The sequence below is a fragment of the Amblyraja radiata genome, chromosome 11 (genome assembly GCF_010909765.2).
Source record: "Amblyraja radiata isolate CabotCenter1 chromosome 11, sAmbRad1.1.pri, whole genome shotgun sequence".
NCBI lineage: Eukaryota > Metazoa > Chordata > Chondrichthyes > Rajiformes > Rajidae > Amblyraja > Amblyraja radiata.
In genome coordinates this window covers 42,211,374-42,236,664 of record NC_045966.1, presented here as the reverse complement: position 1 = coordinate 42,236,664, position 25,291 = coordinate 42,211,374, and the positions used below count along the sequence as shown (strand labels likewise).

Sequence of the window (25,291 nt, the reverse complement as noted above, 5' to 3'; positions counted from 1 at the left end):
TAAAAAGTGGAGTTACATTGGCTACCCTCCAGTCCACAGGAACTGATCCAGAGTCGAGAGAACATTGGAAAATAATCATCCCAGTACACTGGGATGCAGACCATCAGGCCCTGGGGATTCATCTGCTTTCAGTCCCAACAATTTACCTAACACCATTTCCTGACATGTGGATTCCTTTCAGTTCTTTCCTCCCACTAGATCCTCTGTCTCCTAATATTTCTGGGAGATTGTTTGAGTCTTCCTTAGTGAAGACAGAACCAAAGTACTCATTTAACTATTCTGTCATTTCCTTGTTTTCCATTATAAATTCAGCCGTCTCTGATTGTCTTCAATAATCTTATCCTTTTTACATTTCTAAAGAAACTTTTAGAGTCTATTTTTATATTCCCCGCATGCTTTCTTTCATGCTCTTTTTGTACCCCTGTAACATCTTGATAATTGCCTTTTTATTGACTGGCTTCAAGCTAATCGAGTCTTTCTGTGCTCTAGAACATGTTCCACTGCAGTTTTGTGAATTTTAAATTATTTCAATGTATGGTTACGCAGGAGATGCAAGAAGCTGCAGATGCTACAATATTAAGTAAAACATAAAGTGCTAGACTAACTCAGCAGGTCAGGCAGCATCTGTGGAGGAAATGGATAGGCGATGTTTCTGGTCGGGACTCTTCTACAAACTGATTGCAGTAGAGGGGAGAAAACTGTAAAAGAGGTGTAGGCAGAAAAAGCCTGGGAAGTGCTAGGTGGATACAGGTGAGGGTGGGGTTGATTGGCAGATGAGTGGAGTAAGTTAGAAAGATTAGAGATGAAAAGGAGACAAAGAGTGTCAGATAAGGAGAGAAGATGATTGAAATGTAAAGCCAGAGTTTAGAATATAGGTGGTAGGGGATGGGGGGTAGGTAGAGGTGGGATAGTGGGAGAAACGGTTGGGCCCTAGAATGTGGGGGGGGGCAAGCGGGTTGAGGAACAGGGAAGGAGGTGTTGTTATTTAAAACTGGAGGTCAATTAATAAATGATTCATGTGTTCAAGAAGGAACTGCAGATGCTGGAAAATTATTAATGTTCTGATACAGACATTTCATTTTTTAAATGTTGATCACTTGCTGATACTTTTGCTAATTGTTTTTTATTACTGTTCATGTGTGCTGGTGTGATTTTTCTCAAACCTTTCAATTGCAGCATGGGATAAAAATGATGTTGGAATCAGCAGATGGAGTTCTGTTGTTGGTGAAAGTTGTCGATCCTAGTGCTCCAGCCATGATGATCGATGCTGTCAGGCTCCTGTCTGCCATCTGTATCCTGCAGAATCCTAACAACATGTAGGCATTATTCTATACATAACTAAAGATCTGATCTTGTTATCTTCCGGTGTGTTTAGGTTATTTTAAAGAAAAAACGCTATTTTCATTGAGAATTTAATTTTTAAAAAACATTGCGATTTTCAATGTGGGAGGGCAGGGGTGGGATATGGGGGATGTGGGGAGTGGGGGACCAGGGGGATAGAAGGAGAGGATGGGTAGGGAGGGGAGAGGGGTTATGGAGGGAGGGAGTGGCTGAGGGTCGGGGAAAGGAGAGGGAGGGAGAGGTGAGTGGGGGAGGGGAGGAGGAGGGGGAGGGAGTGCTGGGGGTTGAGGGGAAATGGAGGAGGACAGGGGTAGGAAGAGGGATGGTGAGGTAATGGAGGAGGGGGAGGAGGGGAGGGAGGGAGGGGAGGAAGCAGAGGAGGGTTGGTGGAGGGTGGGGAGAAGGAGGATAATGGAGGAGGGGAATAGGGGACTGAAGAGGGAGAGTGAGATGAGTTCACATTGATCTTATATTTTACAAGTTATTGCCATTTTTGAACTTTAAAACGTCGCAGTCACGCTCCCAATTGCCGGCCGCGCCTGCGCAGCTGGGGGAGGGTTACCATGACTTGCATCACAACAGGGATCTCTGGCGTTACAACTAGAACCCGCCAGGCCGCACATGGGCAGTTTGGTGAAATATTGCATTGAGGGAACGGGACCAAATGGGTCCGCACTTGGTCTAGTATACTTTGAAATCACCAATAATTGCTATAACTGTGTTCGATAAGTAACAACAACGATTCACCTATGCTTCTCTGTATCATTGTGCATACTTCTCTATTGAACTACACATGTGTTCATGTCCAGTTAACTTTCTGCTGGTTACTATATCAAGTTAATGTAAAGTTACAGGATAGTAGTCGGCATTAGAAGATATTGTTGGAAGATTGCAACACCCAACCTTTAATACAAATGTAAAAATAGGAGCCAATAAAATATTTGTATTGAACAAGAAAATCAGTTTGTCATGAGTTATATGAAAGTTGGGAAAACTGGAAGAAATATCAGATGGGTATACACATTTGCTTTTTGATTAGTATCTGAGTTTTCCTTCAATCTCGGCACACTTCCAGTGAATGGAAAAATGGATTGTTATTGTTGGCAAGAAACGGTCAAATGGTGTTTCTTTTGTCTAATTGTTCAACAAAGATTTTTTGTTGTTGACGGTGAATCCTGATATATTAACTCCAAATTTATAGTTGTAGATAAATTATGAGTTGTTAATTTAAAACTAAAGTCTCCAGGCATGATTTGGACTAGACCACACTCGATCACACTCATTTTAATTCTCTGCCCCATTCCACTCTGAGTATTTAAATAAAGGCCAATGCAAATTTAAGGAACATTTTTTTTTCTGTTGAGGCCTTTCACAGATGTTTCTATTCAATGTTGAATGTAACATTCTAGCTAGCTCACCTTTCCAATTTGTCCTACTGGCCCTCAATCTCCAATGTTCACACTGTTTTTCCTTCTCCACAATTGCTGTTTAACCCTGAAAATATAAATCATTCTATTTTGATTTCAGAATTACAGCAAGTGTAGTGTTTTACTTCTCACAGTTCCAGCACTGGTTTTATTCTCTCCCTCCTCTGCCCTTGTTAACTACAGTTGATCTGTCTCGAGCAGATAAAAACGTCTTCATCAGTTTCAGGCAGCCGTGTTATCCATTATTATTGGTGCCTCTTCTGCCCTTCGTTCCTTCTACTCCCTTCTCTTCTCTGCAACTTAAAATATATCTTTTTTTCCCTATATGTTCCCAGTTCCAACACAAGGCCGAGGCCCTGAAACTTCAAATCTGTTTTTTATCTCCACAGAGTCAGGCTGAACAGCAGAGTATTTTGCGCAATTTCTGTTTTTAACTGAAAAGTTTAAATCCTTTCGTTTGCCAGAGATTCAGGAGATAGAATCTAAAGAAATTATTTTATAGACTGCATAGAGCCTGAATAATTCGGCAATGACACATTGTAAGCCCTGTTGTGTTTTTAATGGAGATAAAGGAATAATTTGTAAACTTAAAATGTTTTTTTCCAGTCATTTGTTAAATTGGATGTCTTTTAGTACATCAGGAGTACAAAGTACTAGGAGTTTTGGAGATGGCAATTATTCTCAACGTTTTAAGGTGAAAAGGGAAAAATGTAACCATTTTTGCGGGGCAATTTTGTTGCACATAGTTTCACACTGTGTGCCTGGAACAAATTACCAAGGATAGAGATGGAGGCATCAATGGTAGTGCCGTTTACGAGGTTCTTACATAGGCACATAAAAATGCAGGTAACAGTGAAATGATTGTGTGTAGGCAGATGAGATTAGTTGGCTTGGCACCATGTTTGGTACAGACAGGGCCTTTCTTGTGCTGTAGCTTTCTATGTTATATGGGAGTTGTCATCTCTGTGATTTGGTCAATCGGATCTAAGTTTTGCACGACATTTCATTCATAGAATAAAATCATCTTCAGCAATCAAACCTTCATGAATTGCATTTTAAATATTTTTTCCTTATACATAAAGCATTATTTAAAACCATCATTTTTGTTTAAAAGGATGGCTGGTTATGTAAAGTTTTATGGTCATATGGGAAAGTTAAAGATGATGAAATTATAAGCTACACCAAATGAATGTTGGAAACTGGAATGATTGGGGATTCCTGAACACCGATTTCTGAACACTCTGTTCTATTCCAGGCACGAGAAAGTATTGGAAGCATTAACAGAGAAAGCGGAGCAAGAGGATAGTGAACGGTTCAAAGCACTGTTGAATGGATTGAAGGCTGAACAAAGTATACCACTGAAGGCAAGTCTTGCAAAAAGGCATATGAGGCAAAATTAAAATTGGTATGAAACTAAATGCTTTGATGCAAATTTAGTGCAACTTTTAACGTGGCTGAATTCTATTTTTCATTTGCTACAGAACATAGCTGATTTGTAATGGCAGAATTGGAGGTGTCTGAGTTTCAGGAAATGATTGAGCTTATATTCCTCCTCATAGGCTCCAAAGCCACACTCAGCAAAATCAATAACCCCACTCTCACCATCGACGGCACCACTGTCTCCCCATCTCCCAGGCCCGCAACCTTGGCGTGATCTTTGATTCCACCCTCTCCCTTGAGCCTCACATCCGCCATGTCATTAAAACCTCCTTCTTTCATCTACGCAACATCGCCAAACTCAGACCCTCTCTCACACCTCCCGCTGCTGAAAGACTCATCCATGCCTTCATCTCCTCCCGACTGGACTATTGCAACTCACTTCTCCTTGGCATCAGCTCCACCTACATCAACCGACTCCAACTGGTCCAGAACGCAGCCGCCCGACTCATCACCCACACCAAATCCTGGCATCACATCACTCCAGTCCTCAAACAACTTCACTGGCTTCCCATCTCCCACCGGATCAACTACAAAATCCTGATCCTCACCTACAAAGCCCTCCACCATCTGGCCCCCCCATATCTCACTGACCTCCTCTCCCCCTACCAACCCTCACGGTCCCTCAGATCCACATCAGCCGGTCTCCTCTCCATCCACAAGTCCAACCTCCGCAGTTTTGGGGACAGAGCCTTCTCCAGGGCAGCTCCCAGGCTCTGGAACTCCCTCCCCCAACTGATCCGCAATTCCGTGTCCCTCACCATCTTCCAGTCCCGCCTCAAGACCCATCTCTTCACCTCTGCCTATCCTTAGCCCCACATCCCCCTCCCTTTTCATCTCTGCATTAATTGCCTCATATTGAGTTTTGTATTGAATTCTGTCTTTACTTTGTGTACTAGTCATGTCTCTACTATTTATTTCATTCCCCTTACATGTTTTTCCTCTACCTGCTAAATTTTTGTAAGGTGTCCTTGAGACTCTTGAAAGGCGCCCATAAACAAAATTTATTATTATTATTATTATTATAGGATCGCCTTATAATATGATTCAGCATATAATATGATTGAGCCTGTCCAGCTAACCTACACCTGAAGTGAAGCAATCAATGGTGGAATTCTATGAGGAAGCAAATAGCAGGATAGACAAAGGAGAGTGTAGACGTGTTTTACCTAGATTTTCAGAAGGCCTTTGACAAGGTGCCACCTGTGAGGCTGCTAAAGTAGATGAGAGCCCATGGTATCAGAGGGAAGAAACTAGCATGGATAGCAGGGTCAGCTGGATGGCAGAAGATAAAGAGTGGCAATAAAGGGAGCTTTTTCTGGTTAGCTGCCAGTGACTAGCAGTGTTCTGCAGGGGTCAGTGCGAGGGTCGCTAATCTTCACGATGTATATCAATGATTTGGATGAGGGAATTAAAGGCTTTGTGGCCAAGTTTGCAGATGATACAAAGATAGGTGGAGGGGCAGTTAGTGTAGAGAAAGCAGTGACTCAGCAGGCAGACGTGGACAGATTGGGAGAATGGGCTGAAAAGTGGCAGAAGGAATACAGCGTTGCAAAGTGTGGAGTCATGCATTTTGGTAGTAGGAATAAAGGCTATTTTCTACATTGGGAGAGACTTCAGAAATGAGAGGTACAAAGAGACTCGGGATTGCTGGTGCAAGGTTCCCAAAAAGTTAATTTGCAAGTCGAATTGGTAATAAGGAAGTTGAATAAAATGCTAGCATTTATTTCAAATGGGCGAGAATGCAAAAATAAGGATGTAATGCTGAGGCTCTATAAGGGGCTGGTCAGACCGCATTTGGAGTATTGTGAGCAGATTTGGGCCACATATCTGAGGAAGCATGTGCTGGCGTCGAAGTCCAGAGGAGGTTTATGAGAATGATCCCAGGAATGATTGGGGTAACATTTGATGAGCATTTGACAACACTGGATTTGTACTTGCTAAAGTTTAGAAGGCTGAGGGTTACCTCATTGAAGCGTACCAAATATTGAAAGGCCTGGATAGAGTGGATGTGAAGAGGATGTCTCTACTAATGGGAGAGTCTTGGACCAGAGGCAATTGCTTCAGAATAAAAGGACGTACCTTTAGAAAGATGAGGAGGAATTTCTTTAGTCAAAGGGTGGTGAATCTGTGGAATTCATTTCCACAGATGGCTGTGGAGGCTGTCAATGGATATATTGTTAAGGTGGAGATTGACCGATTTTTGATTAGTAAGGGTATCAGGGGTTATGGGGAGAAGGCTGAAAATGGGATTGAGAGGGAAATATAAATCATTTGTTGCTGGAAACAAGGAACTGCAGATGCTGGTTTACAAAAAAAAAAGACAAAATGCTGGAATAACTCAGCGGGTCAGACAGCATCGCTGAAGAACATGGATAGGTGATGTTTTGGGTCGGGATCCTTCCTCAGACTTATTGTGGTGGGGGGTGGAAAGAAAGAAAGCTGGAAGAGAGGGGGTTGGTCAAAGTCTGGCAAGTGTTAGGTAGATGCAGGTGAAGGGGTTTATTTATTGGTGAATGGGAGGACAAAAATCTTAATATCAGCATCCTTAAAATTACTGTTGGACAAAAGTACAAAGCCTGGCAAGTAATAGGTGGATACAGGTGAGCGTTTTTTAATGATAGGCAGATGGTTGCACAAAGGCCAGAAATGAAAAGACAAAAAGTGGATTAAAAGAGTTGCGAATTGTGAAGCATGAGGAAGGAATGTAAAGATGGGGAAGGGGAGAAATAGGTATGAGTCCAAGTGGGGCACAGGGGAGAGAGGGATTGAAGGCTCACCCTGAACTTAGAGTGATCTGTCTTGACTTTCTTCAGTGCCTTTTGATCTGTAGATCGAAGATTTTGGAATGAATTTGATTGCAAAATAATAATAGAACAGCCGTAGTTTTGATGGCATGACAAAAAATATGAGAAATTCTTTACTTTTCTCTCCTGGTTAACTACAGTATAGCAATATAATTGCAGTCCTGCCTCAGTGTTGGTCAAATCTGATCTACAATGCAATTTCCTTTCATTAAGTTTGTTTTTACAAACAGGACTAGATATTTAGTAACAATTCGTTTTCATTTAACAGTGGTTTGTAATTATTCTCTCACTGGTTAGGTGGCGTGCATGCAGTTCGTTAATGCCCTCATAATTCCTGCTGAAGAACTTGACTTCAGAGTTCACTTGCGGAGCGAGTTCATGCGTTTAGGTCTCAATCAAATCTTGCCGGTGAGTATTCCCTTTTCCTTGGGTATTTTAGCCACTGTACCCAAAGGTGATTTTGGGCAAGTTGATAAAAATGCTGTGTCAATAAAATAATTTCTAATGAGAGACGTTAATGGTGATTTTGGTCGACTAGATACTTCAGAAATACTGAATTAAGTCAGAAATCTCAAAATGTTTGTTCAATGCTGCTTGAGAGGTTGTGGCCTCATGGGCTGATGTCAAAAGTGAGAGGGGAAAGATTTAAAAGGGAATTGTGGGGCAACTTTTTCAGAGAGTGTTGGAATTATTGGTAGTGACGGGTACAATTACAGCATTAACAGTGAAACACCACTTGGGAGTCAGGTCTTATAGTATGTTGATGGGACAGGACATTGGTCATTATTTCTTCCTAGTTTCGTGTCCACTGTTCAACCACAAAATGTTCTCATAATTATGCATTGAATGATCTTTTTCTTAGAGATACAGTGTGGAAACGGGCTCCTAGGCTCACTGAGTCCACACTGACCAGATACAAATTTGGAAGATACTTGGGCAGGTACATGGATGGGAAAAGTTTGGAGGTATATGGCCAGGTGCAGGCAAGTGGGACCATCTTAATTGGGCAACATGGTTGGCATGTACGAGTTGAGCTGAAGGGTTTCTTTCCATGCTCAATGTCACTGATTCTATTGCTGGAAGGACTTGAAGAGATCAGGAGGGACAAAGCTTAGATGAGAATTGACGACCTTGGTTGGACATACAGAGGAACTGGGATCAGGTCTAAGTCCGCAAATGCAGGTTGATGGAAAAATTGAACATGGAATGTACAGGATCAACACCAGCAGTACATTTTATGAGCAGATGGTGCGGAGTGGGAACTTGTCAAGAACATCTGAAGCAGTAAGAAAAATTCAATGACTGAACTGATGACACTGGGCAGTTAGTTGCTCTTTGTGAAACGGCATTAGAAATGTAACTTAGGCCTGTCATTGGATACTATTCGTGCGAATGACTTCGGTCTGCCTGAGAGTGACCAAGAATGGGAGGTAGAACGGTTTGTAGTTGATCGCAAGAGGGGAGTAAGGAAAATAATGGCAATGTTTGCGGTACAGTGGCGCAGCGATCGAGTTGATGCCTCATTGCGCCAGAGACCCGGGTTCGATCCTGATTTTGGGTGCTGTCTGTATGGAGTTTGTACGTTCTCGCTGTGACCGCATGGGTTTACTCCAGTTTCCTCCCACATTCCAAACTCATGCAGGTTTGTAGGTTAATTGGCTTCTGTAAATTGTCCTTAGTGTGTAGGATAGATCTAGTGTATGCGTGATCGTTGGTCGGTGTGGACTTGGTGGGCAGAAGAGCCTGTTCCATACTGTCTGTTTTTGAAAAAAAACTTTCAATGTATAATTACGAGAAAATCTTGTGATTGAACAGTGGCAAGAAACTAAGAAGAAATAATGACCAATGGCCTATCCCAACAACATACTATAGGAGCTGACACCAAGTGATGTTTCACTTTTATTGCTTCTTAAAACTGTGGAAGAAGTAACATGACTGGAGTGATGTATATCAATGATTTGATTTTCCATGGGTTGTCACATCCTGGCCATTTGGAACATGAGGTGGCCTGAACCGGCAAAGGCATTAGTTGCGTCCACATGCATCTAGAGGAATCTATAATGTTCTCACAATTTTTTCTAGAAACTGAGAAAAATTGAAAACGAGGAACTTAATGTACAGCTGAATGTTTTTGATGAACATGCGGAGGGAGATACAGATGATTTGAAGAACCGTCTGGATGATATTCGGATAGAGATGGAATATCCTTTTCAAGAGTGCTTGGTGATGCCAGTTATCTGAGTGTCCAGTTACCTATTTATTGTGCTGACTAATTTGCCAATCGTGAGTGTTTTCAGTTGCCCAAACTAACTTTAATCTTGGCAAAAGGCTTTAATTTTTGGTGCATCAATCCACAGTGAAATTTGCCAAGACTTTTTGTGCAATGTTCAGGCTTGGCTGCAATTTCAGTTTTTTATGTTAATGAAGTCCACTGAATTCTTAATACCAACAGGAAAAGACACAGTGCTGGAATCTCAGCGGGTCAGGCAGCAGCATATCTAGAACATGGACATGTGACATTTCTGATCGGGACCTTTCTTCAGAATGATTGTAGTAGGGGGGAGAAAGCTAGAATAAAGGTGGGGGTGGGACAAAGTCTGGCAAGTGATAGGTGGATGCGGGTGAGGGGATTTATTTATTGCTAGATGGGTGGACAAATGTCTTGATACCAGCATCCTAAAATGTGCTGTTATAAAAAAACGCTTATGACATATAATGGCCACTCAGTTATTCCCTTGTACTCCTAGTTCCTTCCCTCTCTCTCATCAACTTTGATGAACAATGTAAAATTATTTCCAGTAGTACTTTTGATCTGAGTAAACATGGGTTTGAAACAATTTGCTTTGTATAATTGAACAATATACAAAGTGCTGCAGAAACTCGGCAAGTCAGGAAGCATCTGTGGAAAGAATGAATTATTCATTCCCTCCAAATATGCTGCCTGACTCGAAGAAGGGTTTCGGCCCGAACGTCGCCTATTTCCTTCGCTCCATAGATGCTGCTGCACCCGCTGAGTTTCCCCAGCAATTTTGTGTACCTTATGCTGCCTGACTCGCTGTGTTCCTCCAGCATTGTATATTTTGCCCAAGATTTTTGCATCTGCAGTTCTGTGCTTTGTACAATCACCCACACAATTTGAATCTGGATTCTTGTGCACTGAACCCCTGCCTGTGAAGTCCTTTGGGATGTCTTCTTGGTTGAAGCTCAATACGTTTTTTTCCGTTTCTGCCAGTGGAATGGGAGTGATACAGGAGACGCTTAAAGCACATTATGTACACTTTTGAACACTACCAATTTCAAATAGGGATTGCAGATACTGATACAATGCACAGCAAAATATTAATGATGATGATATTTATTGTCGCATGTACCAAGGAACAGTGAAATGCCTTGTTTTGCATGCAACCTGGTTAAATCATACAGCAGACCTCACCACAACTGCACACAAGAGACGACATGTTTCTGGCACCCAAGTTACAAACGTTCACCGAGCAGTCTGCGGTAATTGATAGTAATTTAGTCTGGCATGTGATATGTAGATATCTAAGATTTATTTGCTATTTTCTGTTTTCTGAGCATTCACCAATCCTCAGTATATAGGCACATAAGATGCTAATTTTGTTTTACAACCTTGTGTGTGGCACATTATCAAAGGGATTCTTAAAGTCCAAATACCACTTCCAATGCCTCCTCTTTCACCTGCAAGTTGCAATCTCAAAACTGATTTATCATAATTACACTTTTGTGGATATTTCTCCACGATGATGTCTCTCCATCCTATTACTTCGTAGTTTATGCAGTTTAATAAAAGTGGTAGGAGTGTGTACCAGTTGGTGTGACAGGCAACGTGGATTGTAACTCAAGTAATCAGGCAAAGTCTGAGGAAATGTAGACACTGGGAACTGCAGATATTAGTTTATCAAAATACACACACAATGTTGGAGTAACTTAGCAGTTCAGTCAGTTTCTCTGGAGAATATGGATAGGCGGCGTTTCGGGTTGGGACCCTTCTTCAGATCTTCAGTCCAAATCTGAGCTTCTGATTATATCTCAAGCTAAGCATGATCGTTCCAACAGTTCAGTGGCACAGCGGTAGAAAGGCAGCTGATTTTTCTGTGTAAATCTCCAGTCAGACTTAAATTGAAACCTAGAATTTAGAAACAAGGAACTGCAGATGCTGGTATGCAACAAAAAAAAGGACACAATGTGCTGTAGTGGAGGCAGGGACTATTGCAATGTTCAAGAAACAATTAGACAGGTGCATGGATAGGACGGGTTTAGAGGGATATGGGCCAAAAGCAGGCAGGTGGGACTAGTGTAGATGGGACATGTTGGTTGGTGTGGGCAAGTTGGACCAAAGGGCCTGATTCCACGTTGTATGACTGACTCCAAAGTCATTCCAGTTTTTTTTAATGCTGAATGCAGTTGGAACAAATTGCTGTTATGGGCTTATACCATAAGAGGGCAGCAGAGTCACAGTATAAATAAAACACCCTGCAGCTTTCATGATTTAATGACAGAAACATCTGTTTCACATCTTCTTTTACCATTTGGAGCCATGTTGTGGTGTATAAAAAAATCATCTGGAAATCATAAACGCAGCAGCGCCCGCACAAAATGGAGACGCATCTCATTCCATGTAATTTTCTAGTCTTGCATACCAGGGTTTAACTGCAGCTGAAACACTGAAACTTCTCCCAGCCTTCATGCTGAATGTCTTTGCTTCAGATTTCTTAAAATAGTCCGGGCTAGTAATTCATGAACAAAGTTATGGATAAATTGTCAATTTATCCAACATCAATTATTCAACAGAATTGGGTTTGATTTTGATTAATAATGTTTCTGCAAATTCCCCTCCAGCTAGCTCTTTATACTTTTTGAAAGGTTTAATTCTCACTGACAGTCATCGGTCTTTAGTGAAGATGCCATTTGTCAGGCATGTGTAATTGGTTTAAGAGATGTTCCAGTCATGCTATTTTAAGGCCACAGTAGCAGAAAACGTTGATCAGTACAGGACACGAACAGGCCGTTTGGCGTACAATGTCTATGCTGACATGATACAATCCTTATCTGCCTGCACACGATCCATATCTCTCCATTCCCTGCATATCTGTGTCTTTATCCAAAAACAAATCCCACTGTCATATCTGCCTCGACTCGTGACAACGTGTTCTAGGCACTCACCACCATTACTGGAACATCAGAATTAATGACTGGAATTTAAATATCACCTTTGTAAGAAATATTGCTTTTTAAATTAATAGACTTTCATTAATTAAGATAACGTCAAAAAACATTCGGATCAAGTGTAGGCCACATGGTCTCTTCAAACTAAAAAAAGCCACAAAGTGCTGGAGTGACTTAGCGGGTCAGGCAGCATCTTTGGAGAATATAGATCGGTGCCGTTTCAGGTTGGTTTTTGGGGGTGGGGAAAAGAAAGCTGGAAGAGAGGAGAGGCAGGACAAAATCTAGCAGGTAATAGATTGATACAGGTAAGTGGGGCATTTGATGGGCAGGTGGGAGACCAAGACCAGAGATGAAAAGACAGAAGGTGTAAGTCAAAAGATCAAAGAGTTGAAAATTGTGAAGATAAAGACATGTATGGGGAGGGGGAAAAGGGAGGAAATAGGTGAGAGTCCAGGTGGGGAACAAGGGAGGGCAGAGTAGTGGGGGTAAGATGGGAGCGATGGAATGTGTTGTAGTGTTCATACCATGTGGTATGAACATTGAATTCTCCAATTTTAGCTAACTACAATATCCTCCCCCTCTCCCTCCTTCCCCCACAACCATCCCCTCCCCCACCCTACCTGGTAATAATGAGGGGATTGACCATGGCCATTTCTCCTCTGCTCAAATGCTCAGTTGAACCATAAACATGTTGGGCTCCAGGAAAGTAAACTTTCAACTTTTATCTTGTCAACTTCTAAGGGTTACAAGGTCAATCCTGTTGGTGCAGGTGGTGTGGCACAGTAGCGCTGTGCTTCCACCAGTGTCAGAGACGTGGGTTCGATCCTGCCTATGGGTGCTTATCTGTATGGAGTTTGTACATTCTCCCTGTGACCGTGTGGGCTTTCTCCCGGTACCCAGGTTTCCTCCCACATTCCGAAGACGTGTAGCTTTGTAGGTTAATTAGCTTCCGTAAATTGTCCCTAGTCTGTAGGATAGAACTAGTGCGTATGGGTGATAACTTGTCGGCACGGACTCGGTGGGCCGAAGGGCCTGTTTCCACGCTGAAGATCTAAAACTAAAACTAAACTAAAATTAAGGTTATTTGTATAAAGAAAAACTGTTTGTACCCCCAAGAGTTAAAAGGACACATGTCATTGAATAAGACACCAGGGATGAAATGAACGAAGAGAATGGTATGTACTGTGGCTCATTGCTTCAGAGGAAGGTGAAAGCAGATTCTAATGAAACACCAATTATCTATGGAATTGTACAAACAAGGTTGGCATTTCAATATCAAGATCCAGGAATTGGGAATAACTGGACAGCTGTATCAAAGTGCCAAGCAGGCATGAAAGCCTAAGTAGCCTCCTGTTGTGCACTTTGCCAGCACAATGTTTAGTTTAGAGAAACTGAAAACTGGCCCTTTGGACAACCAAGTCTGCAGTACACTAGTTCTATCCAACACACTAGGGCCAATTTACAGAAGCTAATTAACTTACTGTTGATCTACAGAGATGCCCATTCATTAAACAATGATGCATATCTTATGAAGAAAGATTGAGCAGGTTGGATTTATGCTTATTGGATGAGAACTATTGATGCGGGATTGTGAGAGGGTTTGATAGTTTGATTTGGAAAGTGGTGAAATCATTGGACAAAGTCAGCATGGATTTACAAAAGGTAAATCATGTCTGACGAATCTTAAATACTTTTTCGAGGATGTAATTAGTAGCGTGGATAGGGGAGAACCAGTGGATGTGGTGCATCTGGACTTCCAGAAGGCTTTCGACAAGGTCCCACATAAGAGATTAGTTTACAAACTTAAAGCACACGGCATTGGGGGTTCAGTATTGATGTGGATAGAGAACTGGCTGGCAAACGGGAAGCAAAGAGTAGGAGTAAACGGGTCCTTTTCACAATGGCAGGCAGTGACTAGTGGGGTACCGCAAGGCTCAGTGCTGGGACCCCAGCTGTTTACAATATATATTAATGATCTGGATGAGGGAATTGAAGGCAATATCTCCAAGTTTGCGGATGACACTAAGCTGGGGGGAAGTGTTAGCTGTGAGGAGGATGCTAGGAGACTTGGATAGGCTGGGTGAGTGGGCAAATGTTTGGCAGATGCAGTATAATGTGGATAAATGTGAGGTTATCCATTTTGGTGGCAAAAACAGGAAAGCAGACTATTATCTAAATGGTGGCCGACTAGGAAAAGGGGAGATGCAGCGAGACCTGGGTGTCATGGTACACCAGTCATTGAAAGTAGGCATGCAGGTGCAGCAGGCAGTGAAGAAAGCGAATGGTATGTTAGCTTTCATAGCAAAAGGATTTGAGTATAGGAGCAGGGAGGTTCTACTGCAGTTGTACAGGGTCTTGGTGAGACCACACCTGGAGTATTGTGTACAGTTTTGGTCTCCAAATCTGAGGAAGGACATTATTGCCCTAGAGGGAGTGCAGAGAAGGTTCACCAGACTGATTCCTGGGATGTCAGGACTGTCTTATGAAGAAAGACTGGATAGACTTGGTTTATACTCTCTAGAATTTAGGAGATTGAGAGGGGATCTTATAGAAACTTATAAAATTCTTAAGGGGTTGGACAGGCTAGATGCAGGAAGATTGCTCCCGATGTTGGGGAAGTCCAGGACAAGGGGTCACAGCTTAAGGATAAGGGGGAAATCCTTTAAAACCGAGATGAGAAGAACCTTTTTCACACAGAGAGTGGTGAATCTCTGGAACTCTCTGCCACAGAGGGTAGTCGAGGCCAGTTCATTGGCTATATTTAAGAGGGAGTTAGATGTGGCTAAGGGGATCAGAGGGTATGGAGAGAAGGCAGGTACGGGATACTGAGTTGGATGATCAGCCATGATCATATTGAATGGCGGTGCAGGCTCGAAGGGCCGAATGGCCTACTCCTGCACCTAATTTCTATGCTGAGCCAATGTATCCCTGCTATGGAGAATCCAGAGCTGTGTGTGTTGCTTCCAGATCAGAGGTCATCGTAAAGGAGGGTTGTGAACTTCTGGAATTCCAGGGAGACTACGTTGGAAAGCTGTGGAGGCTGAGTCATTGAATATATCCAAGGTTGAGATAAATCCCTGGTGCATTCCAGAGTTCAAGGGCCAGGCAGGAAAGACAGTGAGGCGAAGATCCGATCAGCATCCGGTTATTGAATGAGGGGAAGGCGGACAGGGTTTTATTCCGTGTTTCCAAAATCTGTAAGGTTTTGCTTTCAATTACTGAACATGGCTTTCTGCTCCTATTTCTTCCACCCTTATGTAGTATGCAACTGAAAATGCATTTGCTCCTAATTATGAAATGAATTTTGCCACCTCAGAAGGGATCAGATATGAGATTTAAGCCCATGTTTTATCTTTAATTCATGTAGGGAATTGAAACAAACATATATTTATTGTTAGTTGTTGGTAATGTTAATCTGTTAAGTATTTCCAGTATTTTCTTTCACACTTCCAGAATCTGCAATTATCTGACTTAACTTTGGATGGTTTGCAGAACCATCCAATTTTTTTAGACTAGCACTCCACTCTACACGAGCAGAGCTGGTCCTCACCCGTAACAACTTCTCCTTCGACTCCTCCCACTTCCACAAAGTCCAAGGCGTAGCTATGGACACCTACATGGGCCCCGCTATTGTCGGGTGCATTGAACTTCAAGTAACCCTGGCATTCCTTCTCTCTCTATCCCTCTCCCACCCAAGTCGCACCAGCTTCTTGTTTTCATCCAACAAACAGCTAATAATGGTCTGTTACATTTTTGCATATCTTTCATTCTTTGTTCTTTATCTCAACATCATCGTCTATAACTTTAGTTTCCCTTATCCCGAACTAGTCTGAAGAAGGGTCTCGACCCAAAATGTCACCCATTCCTTCTCTCCAGAGAAGCTGCCTGTCCCGCTGAGTTACTCCAGCATTTTGTGTTGGGTATATAATGGATAGCTAGACCCTGGATCCTTTAAACAACCGAGTACGTGCCTGCTTCACTGCATATTTTCCTGAAATAATTGCTTATTCCGTAAAACAGGAATTACATTTTGTATTAAAAAGAAAACGATTGTGTCTCCACAGTGCTGCTCCATTAGTTCCATTACACACTCCCACGCTAAGGTTGCCTTGACCTGCAATACTGGTGGAAGCCCATTTAAACACAATTACCCACTCGCTAAAGCAAATGTTCAATGCTCGGGATAATTAATTCCTCATCTGTAAAACTTTTTACATTAATTCCTTCACCCACATGACCAGGTCTCATTGCACTTTTGTGAAAGACAAATGAAGAAACCTTTTTAAAAAAAACTAGTGAAACATTCTGAGATGCAAGTAGAAACTACATACTAAGAGCGTTAATATATGAAAGAGGAGAACTTCCAAAACTTGGTGCTTTAGTTTTAATAGCTGGGAAATGTGAAACATCGGGCGACACAGTGGTGCAGCAGTAGAGTTGCTGCCTTACTGCGTCAGAGACCCAAGTTCGATCCTGACCACAGGCGCTGTTTGTATGGAGTTTGTACGTTCTCCCTGTGACCGCGTGGGTTTTCTCCTGCTGCTCTGGTTTCCTCCCACATTCTAAAGATGTACAGGTCAATTGTAGATTAATTGCCTTCGGTAAAATTGTAAATTGACCCTAATGTGTAGGATAGTGTTAGTATACGGGGTGATCATTGTCGGCGTGGGCACGGTGGACCGAAGGGTCTGTTTCTACGCTGCATCTCTAAAGTCGAAAGGCGGGGGGGGGGGGGGGGGGGACAGTGGGAGGATCAACTATGGCAGGAGTGGCTGCTTGGAGGGATGACAACTGGAAGGAAGGTGTATCAGCAACAAGAATGTGAAAAAGGGGGAAATCTCAGACTGGAAGAAAGAGCATTAATCACGTCAGTTTTACTTCTGACCACAGTTTTCCCATTACCTTTTGATCTCCATAGTGTGAGAGAATATTCAATGGTCGCACTGCCTTCTTTCTGATTTCCTGCCCACCCTCCATCCCACAGAAATTCACAGATATTAAACATTCCATGGGTTTGTGGTGAATGTGGAAGCTGCCAATTTTAATATTTGAAGCAGAAGGATTAAGTATCTATAAGTTAAGACACCAGTATGAACGTTGCAACTAGGGCGCTATAATGCTGAGAACCATATTCTGCACTCTGCATCTTCGCCTTTGCTCTTTGTACTTGAGTTGGGCGATTGTATTTGTACATGGTATTATCCGAGTTGAGTGGATAGCATGCAAAACATAGCTTTTCACTGTACCTCAGTACATGTGAAAATAATAAATCTAAACGTGATGATAGAAGGTTGGTTCAGTGTTGTCTGTAACAGTTCCCCAGATTATTTTTGACATTTTCAAAAAAATTATTTTTGCCTTGAGTTAGATTCTATAATATGCAATCCCGAAGGGCACATTAACCAGAAGCATTCAGAAATTGTGACGAAACACTATGCTGGAGGAACTCAGCGGGTCAGGCAGCATCTGGGGAAGGAATAGACAAGTGATATTTTGGATCAGGACTTTTCTTATGTCTTTAGTTTCTCTAGCTTTTCTATGTGGGAGAGGGGGGTAGGGTAAGGGGGAAACCGTTTCCCAGTCATTTCCTGGCGAGGACGTGACTATTCTCCGAGTCGCGCCCTCGCCCCCCTCCTCGCGGCCTACCACCTGGACTGGAGCGGCCTTTCCTGCCAGGGAATCGGACCAGAGCTTCAGCAACGGCGGCGTAGCACTGGATTCACCGCGGAGCGGGGCGATGCCTTACCTGGATCACCGTTGAAGCTCCGGAGAGTTGGACCTGCTGCTTCAACATCAGAGCTGTGGTTTGAAGAGCTTCCACTGTCTTCAACATCGCGGAGACCTGGGACCCTTTGCCGCGGGCCGCCGGCGTTCGCGGCCTGTGGACTTCGGGAGCCGCGTACTCTGGTAGGAGGTGGCCGATTCGGATGTTCAAGCCACTGAGGATGTCCTCCAGTCCCGCGTTGGACTTCCATCACCCCGACGAGCGGGCCTGAACGTTGCGGCGACAGCGGGGGTTTGGGAGCCCCCCTGACCACGGGAGGACAACAGAGGAGGATGACTCAATTTTAGAGCCCTCCCTCACAGTGGGAAACTTTGATCCCGTTGTGTGGGGATGTCGGTGTTAAAACACTATCGTGTTCTGTGCTCTTTATTATTCGTATGGCTGTATGGCGACCACACATTTCACTGTACCAATTGGTACATGTGACAAATAAATGTATCTATCTATCTCTAGAAGGGTCCTGACCTGAAATGCCCCCTATCCATTCATTTCCCAGATGCCACCTGAACCACTGAGTTCCTCTAACACTTTGTGTTTAGCGCAAGATTCCAGCATCTTTTTGTGTCAGCATTGAGAAGTTGTTGAATTATCTCCTTAACAGTAGCTTCACAGATACGAGTGAAATCTTCCAGATGCTCCTGAACACCGTGAAGGACTCCAAAGCAGAGCAATACTTCCTGTCTATACTTCAGCATTTTCTTCTGATTCGTAATGATTACCAAGCCAGGTAGGTAACATCTTTTCATGCTACTTTGTAAACCTGCCATCCACAAGAAATACATTACATAATAGACCTCTGATGAATCCTATTTTCTTCTTTCGCCTTGTTGCCCTCATTTCTTTGTATGGCGCTTGGGCAGATTGATCCAGCTAAATCAAGCGTGCAGTAATCATGCTAACTGCTCAATGTTGGATGGATCAAAGAGGAAAGGATCTTTTGTATTTGGAGAGATAAATGAGGACTTTTTTTGGCACCTCTGTTTACCTAGTGAATTACTATGAAAGAGATTGGTTTTGGAGAGAAAGCAAATGGACATGATTACGTCATTTTACTGAGTCTAGAGTGCCTGAGTTCTATTGCAGGAGTGCATAGGCTGGGATTTATTTCCCCGTAACAAAGGAAGTAAAGGGTGGCGTTAGAGGTTTATAAAATCATGATTGGTGTATATAAGATAGAAGGTCACAGTCTTTTCAAAGGGTAGAGGAGCCTAAATCTAAAATGTAGAAACAAAGAACTGCAGATGTTGGTTTATACTAAAAATAGACACAATGTGCTGGAGTAACAGCTGGTCAGGCGGCATCTTCGGAGAAAAACGATGGAAGAGGTTTTGGGTCAGGACCCCTCTTCAGTCTCAATCTTGAATAGGAAATAGGTGCAGGAGTAGGCCATTCTGCCCTTCGAGCCAGCAGCGTCATTCAATATGATCATGGCTGATCATCCAAAATTAGTACCCCTTTCCTGCTTTTTCCCCATTCCAATAGCCCTAAGAGCTACATCTAACTCTCTCTTAAAAACATCCAGTGAACTGCCCTCCACTGCCTTCTGTGGCAGAGAATTCCACAGATTCACAACTCTCTGGGTGAAAAGGTTATTCTTCATATCAGTCCTAAATGGCTTACCCCTTATTCTTAAACTGTAACCCCTGGTTCTGGACTCTCGCAACTCGGGTGCATTTTTCCTGCATCTCGCCTGTCCAATACCTTAAGAATTTTATATGTTTCTATAAGATCTCCTCTCGTCCTTCTAAATTCCAGTGAATCCGTTCTTTCATCATATCTCTGCCACAGAAGGTAGTTGAGGCCAGTTCATTGGCTATATTTAAGAGGGAGTTAGATGTGGCCCTTGTGGCTAAAGGGATCAGGGGGTATGGAGAGAAGGCAGGTACAGGATACTAAGTTGGATGATCAGTCATGATCATATTGAATGGCGGTGCAGGCACGAAGGGCCGAATGGCCTACTCCTGCACCTATTTTCTATGTTTCTATGTCAGTCCCGCCATCCCGGGAGTTAACCTGGTGAACTACACTACACTCCCTCAATAGCAAGAATGCCCCTCCTCAAATTAGGAGACCGAAACTGCACACAATACTCCAGGTGTGGTCTCACCAGGGCCCTGTACAACTGCAGTAGGACCTCCTTGCTCCTATACTTAAATCCTCTCGCTATGAAGGCCAACATGCCATTAGCTTTCTTCACTGCCTGCTGTACCCGCATGCTTGTTTTCAGTGACTGATGTACAAGAACACCCAGGTCTCGATGCACCTCCCCGTTTCCTAATCTGACACCATTCAGATAGTCTGAAGAAGGGTCTCGTAGGGTCTCTTCACCCTTTCCTTCTCTCTGGAGATACAGCCTGGCCTGCTGAGTTACTCCAACTTTTTGTATCTATCTTCGGTTTAAACCAGAATCTGCAGTTCCTTCTTTCACCATTCAGATAATAATCTGCCTTCTTGTTCTTGCCACCAAAGTGGATAACTTCATATTTATCCACATTATACTGCATCTTATATGCATCTGCCCACTCACCCAACATATCCAAATCACCCTGCAGCCTCATTGCATCCTCCTCTTACCACACATTGTCACCCAGCTTTGTGTCATCCGCAAACTTGGAGATGTTACATTTAATTCCTTCGTCTAAATTGTTAAGCTTTGCGGCACCCCACTAGTCACTGCCTGCCATTCTGAAAAGGACCCATTAATTCCCTCTCTTTGCTTCCTGTCTGCCAACCAGTTCTATCAATGTCAATACCTTACCTCCAACACCATGTGCTCTAATTTAGCACACTAATCTCTCGTGTGGGACCTTGTCTAAGGCTTTTTGAAAGTCCAGATACACCACATCCACTGGCTCTTCCTTATCCATTCTACTTGTTGCATACTAAAAAAATTCCAGAAGATTAGTCAAGCATTATTTCCACTTCATAAATCCATGCTGAGTTTGACCGATCCCGTCACTGCTTTCCAAATGCGCTGCTGCTACAGAGTCTAGTCACGTGTACCAAGGTCTAGTGGAAACCTTTTGTTGCATGCTAACCAGTCAGTGGAAAAACAGGCATGATTACAATCAAGCCATCCACAGTATACAGATAAATGATTAATGGAATAACATGAATAAGGGTCTCCAATGAGGTAGGTAGTAATTCAGCACTGCTCTCGTTGTTGGTAGGATGGTTCAGTTGCCTGATAACAGTTATGAAGAAACTATAATGCATAGGGTATAATAATACATCACAGAAGGAAAAGTTTGTAATTTTCAGGAAAATTGTATGTAGTAGGAAGCGGATGCCACATCATAGAACCTTTAAAATGATGGAAATGTTTGAGGTCACCTCCATGCACGGAGATGAAACCTCATGGCATAATGACAACAGGCACCATTAACTTGGACAGATATTTCATGACTTCTCTCCCCAGAGAATGGTCAGAATATGAAAAATGAAGGTTGAAGCATGATTTATCGTGTATATTCAAAAAGGTTGTTTTTTTTCCAGGGCTTTAGGGAAGAGCAGGAGACTGGGAGTAATTGGATAGTTATTTCCAGGAATTGCAAAGGCACCATGGGCCAATTGATGCCACATGATTTCAATTACATTTTATGCTACATTGGATGTTTAACAATAGTGTTTCACACAAATTCTGCTGCAGTGAAGTCTTCAAGTGTAGTCGGAGAATAATTTTAGTTACTATTAAAGTTTACAGAGAAACAGGACAGCTCAGATATCCACAGCAAGGAGGTTACTGGTGTGACTGAACACACTAGTAAGATACAACATCGAAATACCAGAGAGATGCACACTGAAACAAGCCCTTTGGCCCACCAAGTCCATGCTGAGCATTAACTAATCCCTCACTAATCTAATCCAAATGTATTCTCTTATTATTAATTCCCTAGATTCTACCACTCATCCACATACCAGGGGCTATTTTCGGTGGCCAATTAACCTAAAACCTGCACTTCTTCTGGGGTAACTGGAGCACCAAGCAGAAACCCATGCAGGGAGAACATAAACATTACACACAGATAGCACCCAAAGTCGGGATTGAGGCAACAGCTCTGCCACTGTGCTGCATTCCCTTGAGCAGCGTTGGAAGATTTTTTAACACCTTCCTACTCTGCTTCTCAGCTTTCATCTCCCCCCCCCCCCCCCCCCCCACTATATTGCTGACTTAGATCAGTTTCACATCGTGCAAAGCCACGCACATAACGTTCCCATTATTTCAGACCCATCCTTGGTCTTTCTCCTTGCTATGGTTATGATCCTTTTCCACTCTGCCACCTTAGACACTGCCCTCCATAACGTTTTGGACAAAGACCATCATTTATTTATTTGCCTCTGTACTCCACAATTTGAGATTTGTAACAGAAGATATCACATATGGTTAAAGTGCACATTGTCAGATTTTAATAAAGGCCATTTTTATACATTTTGGTTTCACCATGTAGAAATTGCAGTAGTGTTTATACATAGACCCCCCCCCCCCCATTTCAGGGTGTCGTAATGTTTGGGACACAGCAATGTCATGTAAATGAAAGTAGTCATGTTTAGTATTTTGTTGCATATCCTTTGCATGCAATGACTTCTTGAAGTCTGCGATTCATGGACATCACCAATTGCAGGGTGTATTCTCTGGTGATGCTCTGCCAGGCTTGTATTGCAGCCATCTTTAGCTTATGCCTGTTTTGGGGGCTAGTCCCCTTCAGTTATCTCTTCAGCATATAAAAGGCACGCTCAATTGGGTTCAGATCGGGTGATTGAATTGGCCACTCAAGAATTTACCAATGTTTAGCTTTGAAAAACTCCTTTGTTGCTTTAGCAGTATTTTTGGGACCATCGGTTTGATGTAGAATGAACTGCCGGCCAATGAGTTTTGAACTTGAGCAGATAGGATGTGTCTATACACTTCAGAATTCATTATGCTACTACCATCAACAGTTGTATCATCAATGAAAATTAATGAGCCAGTACCTTCAGCAGCCATACATGCCCAGGCCATGACATCCCCACCACCGTGTTTCACAGATGAGGTGGTATGCTTTGGACTTTGGGCAGTTCCTTCTCTCCTCCATACTTTGCTCTTGCCATCACTCTGATATAAGCTAATCTTCGTCTCACCTGTCCACAAGACTTTTTTCCAGAACTGTTGTTGCTCTTTTAAGTACTTCTTGGCAAACTGTAACCTGGCCATCCTATTTTTGCGGCTGACCAGTGGTTTGCATCTTGCAGTGTAGCCTCTGTATTTCTGTTCATGAAGTTATCTGTGGACAGTGGTCATTGACAAATCCACACCTGACTCCTGAAGATTATTTCTGATATGTCGGACAGGTGTTTGGGGATTTTTCTTTATTTTATAGAGAGAATTCTTCTCTCATCAGCCGTGGAGGTCTTTCTTGGCTTGCCAGACCCTTTGCGATTAGTAGGCTCATCAGTGCTCTCTTCCTTCTTAATGATGTTCCAAACTGTTGATTTTGGTAAGCCTAATGTTTGCCCGATGTCTCTAACAGTTTTATTCTTGTTTCTCAGTCTCAAAATGGCTTATTTGACTTTCATTGGCACAACTTTGGTCCTCATGTTGATAAACAGCAATAAAAGTTTCCAAAGGTGATAGAAAGACTGGAGGAAAGACTAGGTGCTGAGAGCTCTCTTATACCTGCATTAAGGAGGCAATTAAACACACCTGAGCAATTGAAAACACCCGTGAAGCCATGTGTCCCAAACATGATGGTGCCCTGAGATGGGGGGCACTATGCATAAACACAGTTGGAATTTCTACATGGCGAAACCAAAATGTATAAAAATACCCATTAATAAAATCTGACAATGTAATTTTTTCTATTGCAAATCTCAAATTGTGGAGTACAGAGGCAAATAAGTAAATGATGGGTCTTTGTCCCAATCATTATGGAGGGCACCGTATCTCTGATTTCTTGATTGCATAGAAGGTGAACGACAATCTTCACTGATTTGGACATGAAATGATTGAACGTTGTGTTTACAGAGATAATTATAGTGAGCTATTTGGAACACTGGGTGGCAGTGTTGCTCTTCAGGTAGAAGCCCTCATTAGTGTACAGCAATCTGCATGATGACCACATTTGTGTTGCAAACCCCCTTCAAAGAATTGCTCAATATTGCGCATTCACATTTATATCTGAGAAATGCACTGTAATAACTTGTTCTTGTCGTGATGCTAACGTTCATCACTGTTGAAAAACACAAAGTGCTGGAGTAACTCAGTCAGCCAGGCAGCATTCCTGGAGGGGATAGGTGACGTTTAAGTTTGCGACCCTTCTTCAGTTGCTTGTGTCCCCTTCATTGGTGAGGTGGTTATACAGGCTGAATTTCAAAGATCGGTGATCTTTCGGTTTTTGTTTTGACTTGCACACCACAGTGGTAACACAGTGACGCAGCGGTAGAGTTGCTGCTTTACAGCGTCAAAGACCCGTGTTCGATCCTGACTACATGTGCTGTCTGTACGGACTTTATACCTTCTCCCTGTGACACTGTGCATCTTCTCAGGGTGCTCCGGTTTCCTACCACACTCTAAAGACGTGCGAGTTTGTAGCTTAATTGGCTTTTGTAAATTGTCACTAGTGTGTCGGATAGTGTATGGGTTATTGTTGGTTGGCGCAGAATCCGTTTGGATGGAGGGCCTGTTTCCCTTCAACCCACCGATGTATCTCTAAGCTAAATCACAAAATGTGGCCATTGACTTCATTACGCCTTCCCTCGAGTCGTGTGATAACTGATAGTTTAATTTGGTTCTTTGACCTGCTGCCCAGTGCCCTGCCAAACTTTTTCCGTTACTTCCAAGAGTTGCCAAAGGTCTGGTCGGAGAGATGTGTTCTAAATAAACTCTTTGGGAGGATGGAAGGATGAAGACAGCTACTGAAAAGAGAGGAGCAAACACCAGTTGCAAAAGCAGAGCAGCAAGGAGCTTGTTTGGAGTATGTAGGGTTGAGACAATGAAGGCTATTTTAATTTGAGAGACGTTGGTGTAGTAGAGGCTCCAGGCAGCATATCGAACACCCTGCAGTTTACCTTGCTGTTGAGAAATTGACAGAGATTAATTGAGAAGAAAGGAACTGCAGATGCTGGAATCTTGAGGAAAACACAAAGTGCTGGAGTAACTCAGTGGATCAGGCAGCATCTCTGAAGGACCTGGATAAATGACATTTAAGGTCAGGATGTTTTCGGTCTGGACCTTCATTAATTGAAAGATGCACAATGGAAACAGGTCCACCGAGTCCATGTTGACCTTCAATTACCGCTCACACTGACATCAGTCTGAAGAAGGGTGTCGA

General features: G+C 42.8%; 1 protein-coding gene across 8 annotated transcripts in view; it reads left to right on the top strand.

Annotated features, from left to right (window-relative positions):
* The window catches only part of diaph1 (diaphanous related formin 1), a 345,460-nt gene that overhangs the window by 109,002 nt on the left and 211,167 nt on the right, over positions 1 to 25,291 (top strand). For all 8 annotated transcript variants that reach the window (XR_004413473.1, XM_033029846.1, XM_033029845.1 and 5 more), the window contains 5 exons: positions 1,177 to 1,316; positions 4,024 to 4,132; positions 7,310 to 7,420; positions 9,095 to 9,213; positions 18,595 to 18,711. Coding sequence is in view for 7 of the 8 variants with exons in the window: in XM_033029846.1 (XP_032885737.1) it covers positions 1,177 to 1,316; positions 4,024 to 4,132; positions 7,310 to 7,420; positions 9,095 to 9,213; positions 18,595 to 18,711 (596 nt within the window). In the remaining variant the exon portion in view is untranslated. The remainder of the gene's footprint in view (positions 1 to 1,176; positions 1,317 to 4,023; positions 4,133 to 7,309; positions 7,421 to 9,094; positions 9,214 to 18,594; positions 18,712 to 25,291) is intronic.